The sequence below is a fragment of the Neoarius graeffei genome, chromosome 11 (genome assembly GCF_027579695.1).
Source record: "Neoarius graeffei isolate fNeoGra1 chromosome 11, fNeoGra1.pri, whole genome shotgun sequence".
Taxonomy (NCBI): domain Eukaryota; kingdom Metazoa; phylum Chordata; class Actinopteri; order Siluriformes; family Ariidae; genus Neoarius; species Neoarius graeffei.
The window spans coordinates 71,076,023-71,093,618 of record NC_083579.1 but is presented as its reverse complement, the minus strand read 5'-3'; the positions used below and the strand labels follow the sequence as shown (position 1 = coordinate 71,093,618).

The window sequence follows — 17,596 nt, the reverse complement described above, 5'->3', positions numbered from 1 at the left end:
ATTTCAGTTCTGATTGTTTTGTTTGAAAGAACTCGACCTTGTGCACAACACTTGGTCGTTGTATTGTCAATTTTTTGCGAACAAATTATTAATTAGGTCAACTTAACACATTTTCTTCTGACTTGAATTGTCTCTCCTCTCTCATTTATCATGCGAATTCAGTTCTGATCGATGTTTTGGGTCGATTTTCTCTTAGAGAACAAAATTTCGCCCTTTGTTGATTTTCCTGTTGTAAAAATTTGTCGTGGAGGTTGGTCCTCTCTCACATCGTCACATTTCAGTTCTGTTTGATGTTTTGCTCGTCGTGGTTGTTTTGATGGCAGGCCTGATGAGCGACGACGTCCTTGACCTTGTGGTTAGAAGTGCTCTGCAAATAGAATAGAGTTGAATTGAAATTGAAATGCAGTTATTCTTTGTAAATCAGTGTACAACACAACACACATTATTATTGTTATAACATTATTAATAATAACATTATTATTATTGTTGTTTTAGGGTGTGGAGCGTGAGGTATAACCACTCCCATGACCAGCTGCTGCTTACAGCCAGCAGTGACAGCCGAGTGATCCTGTCCAACATGGTTTCCATTTCGTCTGAGCCCTTTGGCCACCTTGTAGATGACGACGACCTCAGTGACAGTGAGGAGAATCATCATGAGGAAAAGTCCGTTTCGTTTTCTGCATTTCACTCCTTTTCCGTCTCTATATGGTAGATTTCTCTTCTGTCATCTTCTAGTGAGTGGCGTAGCGGTGCAGCCTCTCAGCTCCAGGGTTCGATCCTGAGTTTGGGTTAACATCCATGGGGAGTTGTACTTGTTCTCCTCGTGTCCATATGGGTTTTCTTCTGAGTTCTACGGTTTCTGAAAATCTTCCAAAAAAACCATACTGTAGATAGATTGGCAACGCTAAATCACCCCCAGGTGTGAATCAGTGTGTGCATGGTACTCTATGAATGAGTGAATGAATGAATGAATGAAACCTTCTTCAGAATCTTTGACATCACTGACGGCTCAGATATAACCGTCATAGCAATATGGCAAAATATTATGTCGCAATACTTGACATTTTCATGATGCTCTGTGAATATCACAACATATAGGTTTGCTATCAAAGTAGACAACAAAACAGTCAGGTCATATTGTTAAAAACAGAGGTTTGGAATTAATCTTGAAGAGGGGAAAAAGAAAAAAATATATTGATCCTATAAGAGATTTTAATATCCAAGCAGTTTTGTAGATAAATTATAAAAATCTATGCAACAGAACATTTTTTTTAATAGGGCGGCGGCTACAGTTATCGACACCTTAGCGATCTTTTAGCCATTGCAAAAGTAGAAAAGACTTTCAGTACGTTAATTGTGCATGAATAATTACTCAAACTTCCACTTGAAAAAAAATAAGTTGATTCCTGATTACTTAGCGTATCAGATCACGTGACACCGTTCCACAGAGGCAGGGCTGTGAAAAATCCGCGGAATTCCGCGAATTTGGCCGCCAAAAATATCATTTTAGTAAATCATCTAATTTTACAATAACAAATTGGGGGGGTAGGGGTTGTTGTCTACTGACCGCTAGTAGTCTCGTACAGCGAGTGTCACCGAGCCGGCGAGTCTGGGAAAGAGCCTACCGCAAATTGTTCTTTCTGTAACGACATTGTAATTTTTTTGGTATCTTTTTTTCTTTTGCGACAATGACAGACCAGTTTACGGCATTTGTGCCATGCTTACAAACCATGGCGCGAATCTTGTGTTCTTTTCGTTTTACCATTGTGCTCTTTAAACACGCTTTCGATATCAACGGTTTTGAAAAGGAGAATTTCGCGGTATGTCCGCGTCACGGAGGGACATCGTTCAGAGGGAGGACGGTGAGACCGACGATGTCAAAAACATTGACAAGGAAAACGGCATCAAAAATCCATGGAATTGGCGATGGCTGGAGTTTAAAGCCGGTAGTGAATATCTCCATGAGCACATACGGAAGATAAAAGAACCGGGGAAAGCTTACTGCATCTTGTGCCATCAGGATGTGAAGTACGGTTCTGGTGGAAGAACACGTTTGGTTGACCATGTTAAAGGAAAAAAACCATGCGGAATTGGTGAAATTGAAGCTGTTGAACTATAGATTACCAGGTAGACCATCTTGTTCACATTTTAGTTTTAACTTATGTTATTGTTCATAATGTTCATTGTTATCATGAATAGGTAATGAAAGAGAGACCAAAAGAGCAAGGGACAGCCATATAGAAAGTCAGAAAGAAAAGAGTAGGCTTTCTAAGCTGAAGAAACTGCGAACAAAGAAAAGGAAATAAATATAAATATTGACTTGTATATAGTTTTTGACTAGAATCTGTCTAACATGAACAAGAAAGACATTTTGGTATTGAATCAGTTCAAAAACAAGAACATTAGTGACTATTATTTAATAGTCAGTCTAGAATTTCCCCCGTGGAAAAGACATTATGGTACCCAATGAATTGATACAAATCGACACAAGAATATGAGTGAATTTACAATATGAGGTATGTTATTGATATATTTTCATTCTTCAAGTGAACCCTTATCAGTTAAAAGGTAAATCAGTTCACATTGTATTATTTCAACATAATAATAACAGTTCAAATTAAATGGCATGGTTGAGAAAATATTTGCTTTCAGGAGACGCTTCAAATCTATCAATATACACAAAATCTGTTCAGCTTCTGGGGCCCTGCGGCCCCCAGGCCTACAGCTCCTGGGGAGCTGCGCCCCCCAGACCCCCTGCTAAAATTGTTTCCTCGGATTTTGTCATTTCTATTTCACAGTCCTGCAGAGGTGGACAAAGTACCCAAGTTCATGACTTAAGTCAAAGTACAGATCCCACTGGTCAAATGTTACTCCAATACAAGTGAAAGTTGTCCAGTCAAATTTTTACTTAAATTAAAGTACTGAAGTACTTGCTTTTGAAAATACCTAAGTATTAAGTACATTTTCTGTCAGTGCATTGTTGTATTATTGCTACAACTCTTACAAAACCTAATGCCTTTGAAGCAACCGACTGGATTTACTGACTCGCTTGTAGCACCTGTAGAATAAACGCAGCATGGTAGTGTTCTAACACAGCTCTGGCAGTGTGTGCACACATGTATGTGTATGTTAATCAGGAAGACAGTGGAATAGCTGTAAATGCAGCTTGCTCAGAAAATAAAAACGACACTCCAACCTGATTAAAACCCAGATCTACACCTCGAGCTTAATAACTGCCCAACAGCAACACTGCTTTAAGCAAGACAAAAAAAAAAGCAAGACCATCATCTTGCATCAAAACAAAAAATTCTAGCAATTTGTTGTGACTGACTAGTACAATACTGTCCATCTCACAGGTCTCGCGTGTGCGCATGTATTCATGTACATTTGAATCTGCCTATGGAATCATGGTGGTTTAACGTTAAGCTAGCTAGTCAGTGGAACTCCACCTGACATGCTAGCAAACTCTTTTCAAACTCGAAATCATATTGGGTATCTAATGTGACTAGAAAAGAAAGTTTTCTACATTTTGTTTATTTGGCAAGATTATGATAAAACATTTCTGAAAGGACTTCAGATAAGTTAACGTTATTCATGTTACCGTAACTCTGTTTTTACATGCTAACTAACAGTGTCCAAGTTAACTAGCTATGTGTTATCGTTAGCCGTGGACAAGGCTACGGCAACTTGGCGGGCAAATCCATAGAAAGTCATGTGACTAACCAGACTGCATAGCTATTGCAATGTTATCGCTAGCTCTAAAAGCACATACAACTTACTTGCAAGCTTTCTCTTGGAATAAAACGTTTATATACCTCAATATGCTTCCGCAGGTCAGACGGCGAGTTTTTGTACACCATGCTGTGGTTCGTTTTCGGCAAACAAAGCAAACATTTAAAATGAAACAAATCTTTAATCCTTTCAGAAAACTGAAACATGGGTTCTAGGTATAGCCATGAGTGCGTTCATTCCCCAGAAGAACCACCTACTTCCATTCTGCCATCAACTGATCGTGTTCAAATAATGCTGCTGAGAAATCATTGATCTTGATTTTATACAGTCTATGGACGTGACGTGACCCTAGTGATTACTGATCGGCTGTCTCAGTGTCACCTGGGAAAAAAAACAATCACGTTTTAGAAAAGAAAAGAAAAAGACATCCACTTTCAAAGCTGCTTCATAGTAACGAGGACCTTGATAGAAATGTAGTGGAGTGAAAAGTACAATATTTGCTTTTCGAATGTTGTGAAGTTAAAGTCGTAAGTTGGCAAAAAATTAATACTCAAGTCAAGTACAGATACTCAAAACGTGTACTTAAGTACAGTACTCAAGTAAATGTACTTCGTTACTGTCCACCTCTGCCGTTCCACAATTCTCGACACCTTTGTCCACAGTTATCGACACCGTTCCACAATTATCGACATCCAGATGATTATTTATAAAAAATAATCGGTATGTGGTATTAAGTTAACAAAACATAGTTTTTATTTAAAATTTGTCGAGTCCGAGTCATCAGTGCTCAAGTCCAAGTCACGTCACGAGTCCTTAAAATTAGGGCACGAGTCAGACTCGAGTACTACAAGCCTGACTCATGGTATATGAGCGGATATCCTAGTAGTAGAGTAGCCAATCAGAGCGTGCGATTGCTCATATCCAGTGAATGTGGATAGAATAATAGAAGTTATTCAAATTATTCTTCAGTTCTTATCATTGTTATATTAGCCCGTTTGTCTGGTGAGTCACTTGAACGAGTTTTTTGGAAAAACCAATATCTCAGAAACAAGTAGTCCTGGAATTAACACGAATCTAATGGCTTATTGGAATAGAAATGTGTGAAACCGTCAAGAATAAAAAGCTCCAATAAATAGCAAAAATATTATTGTTGCACATTTAATTAATTAGCCTCAAACTCTGCTTTATACTTTTCTTCATTACGTTCATGCATTCCTGCTTTAATTGGTCCTGTTTTCCAGAAAGCACTTTTTGTGCTGTTTATGTGCCGTTCCACAGAGGCAGGGCTGTGAAAAATCCGCGGATCCGCGGAATTCCGCGAATTTGGCCGCCAAAAATATCATTTTAGTAAATCATCTAATTTTGCAATAACAAATTGGGGGGGGGGGGGTTGTTGTCTACTGACCGCTAGTAGTCTCGTACAGCGAGTGTCACCGAGCCGGCGAGTCTGGGAAAGAGCCTACCGCAAATTGTTCTTTCTGTAACGACATTGTAATTTTTTTGGTATCTTTTTTTCTTTTGCGACAATGACAGACCAGTTTACGGCATTTGTGCCATGCTTACAAACCATGGCGCGAATCTTGTGTTCTTTTCGTTTTACCATTGTGCTCTTTAAACACGCTTTCGATATCAACGGTTTTGAAAAGGAGAATTTCGCGGTATGTCCGCGTCACGGAGGGACATCGTTCAGAGGGAGGACGGTGAGACCGACGATGTCAAAAACATTGACAAGGAAAACGGCATCAAAAATCCATGGAATTGGCGATGGCTGGAGTTTAAAGCCGGTAGTGAATATCTCCATGAGCACATACGGAAGATAAAAGAACCGGGGAAAGCTTACTACATCTTGTGCCATCAGGATGTGAAGTACGGTTCTGGTGGAAGAACACATTTGGTTGACCATGTTAAAGGGAAAAAAAACATGCGGAATTGGTGAAATTGAAGCTGTTGAACTATAGATTACCAGGTAGACCATCTTGTTCACATTTTATTATTTATGTAGTTTTAACTTATGTTATTGTTCATAATGTTCATTGTTATCATGAATATGTAATGAAAGAGAGACCAAAAGAGCAAGGAAAAGCCATATAGAAAGTCAGAAAGAAAAGAGTAGGCTTTCTAAGCTGAAGAAACTGCGAACAAAGAAAAGGAAATAAATATAAATATTGACTTGTAAATAGTTGTATATAGTTTTTGACTAGAATCTGTCTAACATGAACAAGAAAGACATTTTGGTATTGAATCAGTTCAAAAACAAGAACATTAGTGACTATTATTTAATAGTCAGTCTAGAATTTCCCCCCTGGAAAAGACATTATGGTACCCAATGAATTGATACAAATCGACACAAGAATATGAGTGAATTTACAATATGAGGTATGTTATTGATATATTTTCATTCTTCAAGTGAACCCTTATCAGTTAAAAGGTAAATCAGTTCACATTGTATTTTTCAACATAATAATGACAGTTCAAATTAAATGGCATGGTTGAGAAAATATTTGCTTTCAGGAGATGCTTCAAATCTATCAATATACACAAAATCTGTTCAGCTTCTGGGGCCCTGCGGCCCCCAGGCCCACGGCTCCTGGGGAGCTGCGCCCCCCAGACCCCCTGCTAAAATTGTTTCCTCGGATTTTGTCATTTCTATTTCACAGTCCTGCAGAGGTGGACAAAGTACCCAAGTTCATGACTTAAGTCAAAGTACAGATCCCACTGGTCAAATGTTACTCCAATACAAGTGAAAGTTGTCCAGTCAAATTTTTACTTAAAGTACTGAAGTACTTGCTTTTGAAAATACCTAAGTATTAAAAGTACATTTTCTGTCAGTGCATTGTTGTATTATTGCTACAACTCTTACAAAACCTAATGCCTTTGAAGCAACCGACTGGATTTACTGACTCGCTTGTAGAACCTGTAGAATAAAAGCAGCATGGTAGTGTTCTAACACAGCTCTGGCAGTGTGTGCACACATGTATGTGTATGTTAATCAGGAAGACAGTGGAATAGCTGTAAATGCAGCTTGCTCAGAAAATAAAAACGACACTCCAACCTGATTAAAACCCAGATCCACACCTCGAGCTTAATAACTGCCCAACAGCAACACTGCTTTAAGCAAGACAAAAAAAAAAGCAAGACCATCATCTTGCATCAAAACAAAAAATTCTAGCAATTTGTTGTGACTGACTAGTACAATACTGTCCATCTCACAGGTCTCGCGTGTGCGCATGTATTCATGTACATTTGAATCTGCCTATGGAATCATGGTGGTTTAACGTTAAGCTAGCTAGTCAGTGAAACTCCACCTGACATGCTAGCAAACTCTTTTCAAACTCGAAATCATATTGGGTATCTAATGTGACTAGAAAAGAAAGTTTTCTACATTTTGTTTATTTGGCAAGATTATGATAAAACATTTCTGAAAGGACTTCAGATAAGTTAACGTTATTCATGTTACCGTAACTCTGTTTTTACATGCTAACTAACAGTGTCCAAGTTAACTAGCTATGTGTTATCGTTAGCCGTGGACAAGGCTACGGCAACTTGGCGGGCAAATCCATAGAAAGTCATGTGACTAACCAGACTGCATAGCTATTGCAATGTTATCGCTAGCTCTAAAAGCACATACAACTTACTTGCAAGCTTTCTCTTGGAATAAAACGTTTATATTCCTTAATATGCTTCCGCAGGTCAGACGGCGAGTTTTTGTACACCGTGATGTGGTTCGTTTTCGGCAAACAAAGCAAACATTTAAAATGAAACAAATCTTTAATCCTTTCAGAAAACTGAAACATGGGTTCTAGGTATAGCCATGAGTGCGTTCATTCCCCAGAAGAACCACCTCCTTCCATTCTGCCATCAACTGATCGTGTTCAAATAACGCTGCTGAGAAATCATTGATCTTGATTTTATACAGTCTATGGACGTGACGTGACCCTAGTGATTACTGATCGGCTGTCTCAGTGTCACCTGGGAAAAAAAACAATCACGTTTTAGAAAAGAAAAGAAAAAAACATCCACTTTCAAAGCTGCTTCATAGTAACGAGGACCTTGATAGAAATGTAGTGGAGTGAAAAGTACAATATTTGCTTTTCGAATGTTGTGAAGTTAAAGTCGTAAGTTGGCAAAAAATTAATACTCAAGTCAAGTACAGATACTCAAAACGTGTACTTAAGTACAGTACTCAAGTAAATGTACTTCGTTACTGTCCACCTCTGCCGTTCCACAATTCTCGACACCTTTGTCCACAGTTATCGACACCGTTCCATAATTATCGACATCCAGATGATTATTTATAAAAAATAATCGGTATGTGGTATTAAGTTAACAAAACATAGTTTTTATTTAAAATTTGTCGAGTCCGAGTCATCAGTGCTCAAGTCCAAGTCACGTCACGAGTCCTTAAAATTAGGGCACGAGTCAGACTCGAGTACTACAAGCCTGACTCATGGTATATGAGCGGATATCCTAGTAGTAGAGTAGCCAATCAGAGCGTGCGATTGCTCATATCCAGTGAATGTGGATAGAATAATAGAAGTTATTCTAATTATTCTTCAGTTCTTATCATTGTTATATTAGCCCGTTTGTCTGGTGAGTCACTTGAACGAGTTTTTTGGAAAAACCAATATCTCAGAAACAAGTAGTCCTGGAATTAACACGAATCTAATGGCTTATTGGAATAGAAATGTGTGAAACCGTCAAGAATAAAAAGCTCCAATAAATAGCAAAAATATTATTGTTGCACATTTAATTAATTAGCCTCAAACTCTGCTTTATACTTTTCTTCATTACGTTCATGCATTCCTACTTTAATTGGTCCTGTTTTCCAGAAAGCACTTTTTGTGCTGTTTATGTGCAGGAAGGGTTACAGTGATGATAATCATCCAGTACATATGCAGCCAGGTCCAAGTGAACTTGTGTTTCCTGTGTGCAGGAACAAAGAGCCACTCCAGGACAGCATCATTGCTACATATGAGGAGCACGAGGACAGCGTGTACGCGGCAGAGTGGTCTTCAGCCGATCCCTGGCTCTTTGCTTCACTCAGTTACGATGGGAGGCTGGTGATTAACAGAGTGCCCAGGGCTCTGAAATACCGCATCTTACTGTAGCATGACTAAAGCGGTGAGTGAGAACCGAAAACCATTTTTTAGACTGCTGAACGCAAGAGACGTGAGTGAAACGAATGCTAAACACAGAGCAAGGGATTGAAAGAAAGAAAGAAAGAAAGAAAGAAAGAAAGAAAGAAAGAAAGAAAGAAAGAAAGAAAGTTGTTCTAGAGCTGCATTAAAAATACACGGACACTATTAACTCGACCAATTAGAGGCAGCCCTGGAGAGTATAGTGCTGGCTGCAAGGCTGTTTGAAGAAGAGAAGGCTGGAGGGCATGGAGTGGCGTATGGCTTTGAAAAAGCCCCTCGAGTTGATAGCCAGTGTCTATTCTGTTAGTTCTGTTAGAAGCTTGCTTCATCTCGCTCAGCCTCGGGCACCACTGCTGAGTAGAAAGTGCAGCCAGGGAGAACAGCGTGCCAGGGGCAGCATGGCACAGTGGGGCTACTCTCCTCTAGCCTTCACTTCTCTTCTCTTCTCTTCTCCTTTACTTACCGCAAGCATACAACTCCACATTAACAGCTCGAGATGTAAGGAGAGAGAGAGAGATGAGGAATGAATCTGCATCCAAACTTAGAAGCGTTAATGTGAATTTCACGGTGTGTATGATCAGCTCTGTAATAAGTAACATCGTAATTCAACAGATCAATACATGGTGACCTTAATATTATAAAGTTCTGTCTGGGTCAGGCTTGTAGTACTCGAGTCCGATTCGTGCCCCTTAGTCTCTTTGGATACTCTCAGAAATCCATGGAGAACTGACGAAGATACGGTGGACGACGGACCGATGACGGACACCACGGCATAGCAACAGCTCATCGGCCTTATGGTGAGATGAGCTTACAATGGACATTCTCACAAAGCAGCGTTAATATATAGAAATATATAAATTCCAGATATACATTTTACATTTATAACTCCGTTCCTAATAAGCAAGCCAGGGGCCTCAATGGCAAGGAAAAACTCCCCGAGACAACATGAGATAGAAACCCTGAGACATGACGTGAGGTAGAAACCAATAATGTCATTAAATTCGGCTTAAAACAGGCTTGTAGTACTCGAGTCCGATTCGTGTCCTAATTTTAAGGACTCGTGACTCGACTTGGACTTGAGCACTGATGACTCAAGTGACTCGGACTCGTACATTAACTGCAGTCGGACTCGTAAATTGGAGACGAGGACTCTGATTTTTTTCTTTATTTTTTGTAACATGCTATAATAATTTGGCATAAGGTATTTACATCTACATTAATTTTTGGACTAATTTCATGCAAGAGTGTCACACCGGCATGCCTTGGCATGCGCATCAGATAGACTCTCGGGCGCGCTCCGGACAGCACGCGCTCCAAGCGGACTTTCGCACGCGCTGTAAACGACTCGCACCTGCACAGGATTAAGGTGCAATCAGCACACCTATATTAAAAACTGTGAAAATACACTTACTTTGCGAAGTATTGAGTCGCGTTGCTGACACATTACCGAGCCTTATTTCCTTGTTTGGTTTCCTGATCCCTGATTTCCTGTTTCTCGTTTTTGATTCTGCCGAGTCTACAATAGCATGTTTGTGCCTCGCTCGACCGATTGCCTGTTTCATTGTTTTACGATTTTCCCTGCCGTTCTGGATTGTTTACCGTCTTCGCTTGTATTAATAAACATATCTTCTGCACTTACATCCGTCTCCCAACCATCTCTGACAGAATACTTCACACTCCCTTGTAAGTAACACAGTCCATCTAAGAACTACAACACAGAGTCTTTAAGAAACTACAGGTCCCATCGGCCAGCTTCCGCGTTGACCTACGTCACGCCTGGGCGGGATCACCTACGTCACTTCCTCCCTGAGCCCATAAGTGACCCGGAAATCCGCCATACTTCCTCTTTCGGCGCCGTGAATTCAATACGGACACAAGGAGGACCGCTTGCTCCGAGCCCCCAAGATACAGACATCTTTTCTCCCAAGAAAAATGATTCAGCGCGATTTTTGTTTACCTTTGACCACGGTAGAACTACTTAAATCATGCTATCTCTCTCTGTCGGTTGAGCTACAGCCGGTTTCATTTGTTCATTATCAGTAACGTTACAAGACTGCAGCCCAGAGCAGTTCATTTAAAGTTAGAAGCGACCGGATCCCTTCTAAATAAAAGCGCTGTGCACATTGTTTGATCAGGGACTTCTTCCCACGAACTACGAAGCGTTCGGACCAAGAAATCCTCTGCTTTCCATGGAGGCGACTCACATGCTCCTGTGGACTCCAAAAGTCTTGGAACATATCTCCATAATCTTGCACTATAAGCGAGATACTGAAGTAAGACTGGCATTTTTTGGGCATAAAACTAGTCTTAGGAATTAGCTTTATGAAGCAGTGTGAATTTAAACTCAGGAACTGTTTAATTGTGTACACTGTAAACACTTAGGGTGTTGAATTGATGATTGTTCTATTTTGTTTTGATCTCTCAGTTGTGTTTAACAGATAGGTTTTGCATGCTTCTTCTATTCCTTCCTAACACTCTTAATTTCATTCTTACACATATTTTGGCCTCATCAAGGTTTCAGTGGATTTAGGAATGTATAAGCTAGTGAATTAGCAATCAGAGCTAATTCTTTTGTTGTAGGCCACAGGCCTCTTACACACACGTGGAGTTAGCTACCACGGCTAATGGTTTTGCCTCGTTAGCAACACAGAGCTAATTCCTTTGTCTCCACCACGTGGGTTAGCTACCGCTAATCCTTTGTTCTCCTCAAATCCCACCCCCACACCTCAGATAACACACAAACACACACACAGATAAGATTCCAATCACTCTCACACATCACTCTCACACACACACGCACACACGTTCACACACCCGCTCATCAAGTATATGAACATGCCATATCATATTTGTATATAATGATTCCAACTGCTATTATTCATTTTTATCTTTATAATAAATTCAATTATTATTGAAACTGTGTGTTTATTTGTTGTTCCTAATATACTTGAAGTCGCCCAATCTCAAAATAATTCCAAGGTGCATATGAGTTGTGTAATACAGTAAGTGATCATAATAATTTGGAATATACCATAATTTAGCTGTTTGGTAATTTATTATTAAGCACCAAAATTAATGGTATTAATTAATGAGACTGATTCAATGAGTGATTTAATGAGATTAATTAATGAGACTGATTTAATGATTTAATGAGACTGATTTAATGAGATTGATCACTTAATTACCAATTGCGCCTACACCCTGATAAAGAGAAGCACATTCACCTGTTCATACGTCACGTTCAGGAACAAATGTTAAAGGCACTAAAACAGCCACCGTCACACGGTGCAGTTGGAGTCTTGTTCTCGGACTCGACTCGAAATTTTTTTGAATGACTTGGACTTTGACTCGGACTTGAACACTGGGGACTCGAGACTGGACTCGGACTCGAGGTTTAGTGACTCGACTACAACACTGGTCTGGGTTAAGAATGAACGGGAGATGGCACTTTATAATACTAAGGTCACAAAATGCTATCACAGCCTGAAAGCTTTACTGCAAAAAATGATATCTTACCAAGTGAAAATATCTTGTTGGGAGAGTGTCTTATATTTCTAACATTGAATATAAGATGATTTAGTCTCTTTGGACACTAGGGTGGTCCCAAAAATTTTTTTTTAGGATTTTGTTACGACCACCTTACCTTTTTTTTTTTTTTTTACATTGCCTAAAAGAAGTTATTGTGCGAAATTTGGTTAAGATTGAACAATGTTTAGAGGTGCCACAAAGCCATTAAAGTTTTCACTCAAGACACAATATAAAATAATGTGGCTTATTAACTGTTTCATATTAATACAAACAATACAGTAATATAACTTCCTGTGTTCAAAGTAACAATAGCTATTACTTGTCTGTGATTTTCTAAACCCTTTGGTATTATGGTATCTTGGGGAGATAAAAGAACACACTAAGGACTTCCCTAGCAGATGGAAGCTTTCTCCCAGACAGTTCCTTGGAAGTGGGACCAATTAACCAAACATAATTGTCCTTTCTGGTTTTGTGCTTTGCACCACCGGTACTACTTGTATTACTGTTGCTAGCCATCTGAAAAACATAGAAAGAAAAACATTCACAACTTCATCAGCATACGATCAGTGCTCATTGTTTAAGAACCCCTTAGTGCATGAAAGCTAACCTTCTATCAGTCTATAAACTCTTCCTGCCTCTTCTTTTTCATTAAAGTGGCATATTCCCTCTAGAACTGTGACTTTTTGGGGGTTTGAGATCTTCTCTGCAACAGTCTACGCACCAACTAATGTTAATGGCTTAACCCCATTTGCAACCTTGTGTGGCACCTCTAAATATTAACCAATTTTTCTGAAATTTTGCTTGTTGCCTTCTTTTAGCCTATGTAAAAAAATGGTAGGTTGGTTGGAATGTTTTGGTAAAAAAAAAATTTTCCCATACATTTCGGGACCACCCTATTGGACACTCAGAAAATAAAGTACATGATTGTACCTTTAGGAATACAATGGCTCGTCACTGGATCAGCGCCCTCTAAAGTACTTTTTTGTACCCTTTATATCCTGCTTGGGAATATGTATGTCTCTTTTTGGCCATAAAAAGGTACACTTAGTTACCTTGAGTTGTAATAATGAGCCCTGGGGGGTACGTTAGTATAGGTTGTACCTTGGGGGACAGAAATGGATTCCTACTGTAAGCCTATTTCCAACAGTGTATATGCTTTTACTCATTTCAAGCTATAAATTGTCTTCGATTGGGAGATAGTTTTGCTTCTTTCTCGAAACAAATGCTTAAAATAAAACAATGGCAATTAAACAGAACTATTTCAAACTTGAAATTAGTGAAAACGTTTAGAAATAGGTTTAATAATCATTTAGTATAAATACACATGTGATTATAGGAAATCGTGCACTCTGATTGGTTGAGAGATTCAGACTATTTCTCGATAATCACCTCAAGCGACTCGGCAAAATGGCGGCCAATTGTTTTGATACCGTAAGTGAGGGAGAATTACAAATGATGAAAGAAAATGCTGTTCCTAAAAGCACTAAAGATGCTACGAAGTTTGGTCGAAAACTATTCAAAGGTAAGGTGGGGTTGTGATTTATTTCGATTTTCAAAGCAAAGTGTTTTATGTGAGTCGGCGTAGATAAGTGACACAAGTCTGCGCTGCAAAGTTATTACTTTTGCAAGCTGCTTCTGATGTATGAAATAAATAATTTTTTATGCAATTTTTTAAAATGATCACTGTTGTATTTAAACTGAAACAATTATCTGGCTCATGTGATTATTATACATACGGGCCATTTTTTCCATGGAGTAAAAACATGTATTCTATTCCCTTCTCATGGGTTTATTGATAGCAGGCAATATTGTTCTCATATTGCTTATCCTCCACGTTACATCACTCTACCCAATGGAGAATGAGCGTGCAATATTGTTACAATATTGCACGTTGTGGGCGGCACAGTGGTGTAGCGGTTAGCGCTGTTGCCTCACAGCAAGAAGATCCGGGTTCGAGCCCCGTGGCCGGCGAGGGCCTTTCTGTGTGGAGTTTGCATGTTCTCCCCGTGTCCGCGTGGGTTTCCTCCGGGTGCCCCGGTTTCCCCCACAGTCCAAAGACATGCAGGTTAGGTTAACTGGTGACTCTAAATTGACCGTAGGTGTGAATGTGAGTGTGAATGGTTGTCTGTGTCTATGTGTCAGCCCTGTGATGACCTGGCGACTTGTCCAGGGTGTACCCCGCCTTTCGCCCGTAGTCAGCTGGGATAGGCTCCAGCTTGCCTGCGACCCTGTAGAACAGGATAAAGCGGCTAGAGATAATGAGATGAGATGAGATATATTGCACGTTGTCAAGACAGCACGATGTCAGACATTGGAGACTTAAAACTTCTGCGTTCCCAAGCAATAATGACAATTTGTAAACAAACATGGCCATCAGGGTTGCTTCGTTAAAAATGGAAGATTTTAAGAGAATTTTGGCTGCCAGGCTGCTCTGTTGTTGATTTTAAAAGTAACTAAGTAAATTACACAGGAATAATAATAATATTCGGCTTGACTACACTAGCGTTGGCCTTCGCTAACACTACACCTGCTAGAAGGTAATTAGACTGCCGTGCTAACATAACCGAGTCGCAGGTAAGCTAGCATTGGCCTTCACTAACGCTATTGCTACATCAGCTGGAAGCTAAATGGACTGCTGTGCTAATAGCACCGAGTCGTGGGTAAGCTAGCATTGGCCTTTGCTAATGCTATTGCTATGCCAGCTGGAAGCTAACTGGACTGCCGCGCTAACAGCACTGAGTCACGGGTAAGCTAGCACTGGCCATTGCTAATGCTATTGCTACACCGGTGGGAAACTAACTGGACTGCCGTGCTAACAGCACCGAGTCACTGGTAAGCTAGTATTGGCCTTTGCTAACGCTATTGCTATGCCGGCTGGAAACTAAATGGACTGCCGTGCTAACAGCACTGAGTCACTGGTAAGCTAGCATTGGCCTTTGATAACCCTATTGCTATGCCGGCTGGAAGCTAAATGGACTGCCGTGCTAACAGCACCGAGTCACGGGTAAGCTAGCACTGGCCATTGCTAATGCTATTGCTACACTGGTGGGAAGCTAACTGGACTGCCGTGCTAACAGCACCGAGTCACTGGTAAGCTAGTATTGGCCTTCGCTAACGCTATTGCTATGCCGGCTGGAAACTAAATGGACTGCCGTGCTAACAGCACTGAGTCACAGATAAGCTAGCATCGGCCTTCGCTAAGGCTACTGCTACACTGGGTGGAAGCTAAATGGACTGCCGCGCTAACAGCACCAAGTCGTGGGTAAGCTAGCGTTGGCCTTCAAGAATACTGATATGAAGAGTGTGTATGTATTATAATAATAATAATAATAATAATATTGGCTGGCTTTTTTTCATGATCTATCAGATATATTCCATTCAGCTACTCGTCTTCAACTCGTTCAGTATCATGCTAGCTGAATGGAACATATCTGATATACCACGAAAAAAAGTCAGCCAATATATTTAAATGATAACCGAGACTGTTATTCACCAAAATTCACTTCACCTCCAGAGAAGAATTGTTAAATATTTGGTTTATTGTAATCTTATAATAGGAAATACTGAATAAATCCGAATATATTCATGATGTTTTCACTTGCTAAAATGTCTTCTTTTGCAGCTTGGCTTTTGTACTGCAAATGTGTCAGATGTTCTGTGTGGTTTGACTGATTATTCTGATTGTCCGTGTACATTCCAAATAAAATGGATTAGAAAGGCCAAGACTTTGTACTTCAGCAGTGCTTCTGGCTGTTTTAATTCACTTCATCACATTTTTCAATGCATTTCTTCACAGACAGAACTTAAAATCCACATGAATCCACATGGCTTGAGGGTCATTTGCGCTGCGTTCAACTCAAGTTTGGAACTTGTCATTTCCAACCTCCGACAAGGAAAAAACAAAGAAAACGCCGCTGAGCTTGGAATTCCTACTTGGAAAGTCGGGAAGGTGTCCTCAGCCCTGAGTTCAGCACATGACGTCAGATCAATGTTCCCGTCCATCCTGTCAACAGTAAATAAAATATCACTTCACTACTAAATGAGTCTGTAGTCGTATTTATTTCAGGTTAATCCACATAGACACACTGCTTACACGTACAGTTTTGAAATAGTAAATGCATCATAAACTGATATTCTAATATTATTTAGCGAGCTAGCTTGTTGCTCATGAACACATGCTTTCATGGTGGTGTCCATGTTGTTGTTTTTTGCTTTTGTTTTTTTTTTTTCCCCCATTTTGTAGCTTGAACATTGCAGAGAACAGACTTCCCACCTCGGTGTTAAGTCGAACTGATTCTGTACGTTGACGCGTTTCCTTTTGAAACAGGAAGTCAGAGTGGTGGTGTGTTGCAGGGCTTGATTGGTTTACAGTGATTGCACTTGAGATTTCATCGCAGAACTGACAGTAGGTTATGGCCCTTTTCCACTACCCTTTTTCAGCTCACTTCAGCCCGACACGGCTCGCGTTTCGACTATCTAAGAACAGCACGACTCAGCTCGCTTCAGCCCTGCTTAGCACCCAAAACTCGCACCGTTTTGGAGTGGGGCTGAAGCGAGCCAAACCGAGCTGAGTGAGGCTGGGGGCGTGAGGAGACACTCCCCTGTGCACTGATTGGTGAGGAGGCGTGTCCTCACATGCCCACACACGCCCCGCGAGCACGCTGGGATCTGTAAACACCGTAAACCCGGAAGAAGGAGAATTACGAATTACGAGAATTATGAAGCCTTATGCGCCTCGCCTCATCTATACGCTCTTGCCAGTATCTGTTGGCGTTGTCGGTGACAACAAGCCACAGCACCAAGACCAGCAACACTAACGACTCCGTGTCCTCCATGTTTATTGTTTACTATCCGGGTCGTGAGACTACCGCTTAAAAGGTCACTGATGTCACTGTTTGCGCCGCCTAACAACATCACCTGACGTCCACCCACTTTCGCTAACTCCACCCAATGTGTCCACCCACTTCCAGCCAGCATGGTTCAGCGCGGTTGTAGTTGAAATGCAACTCCAACAGCCCCGCTCAGCTCGACTCAGCCCAACTCAGCACGGCACGGCTCAGCCCGACTCAGCACGGCACGGCTCAGCCCAACTCAGCCGCGTTGGTAGTGGAAAAGCGGCATTAGTGAACTAATTAAAGCTAGACGGCCTTTCGATTTCATAAAATCGGTGAAATTTAGTTCCATTTGAAATTTGGTCA

At 40.5% G+C, this 17,596-nt stretch overlaps 1 protein-coding gene across 2 annotated transcripts in view; it reads left to right on the top strand.

Annotated features, from left to right (window-relative positions):
- eipr1 (EARP complex and GARP complex interacting protein 1) overlaps window positions 1–16,438 on the top strand; it is a 139,253-nt gene extending 122,815 nt beyond the window's left edge. For both annotated transcript variants that reach the window (XM_060934687.1, XM_060934688.1), the window contains 3 exons: window positions 496–663; window positions 8,666–8,853; window positions 16,195–16,438. In XM_060934687.1, the coding sequence (XP_060790670.1) occupies window positions 496–663; window positions 8,666–8,840 (343 nt within the window). In that variant the 3' untranslated portion in view covers window positions 8,841–8,853; window positions 16,195–16,438. The remainder of the gene's footprint in view (window positions 1–495; window positions 664–8,665; window positions 8,854–16,194) is intronic.
- Window positions 16,439–17,596: the final 1,158 nt, after the last annotated feature.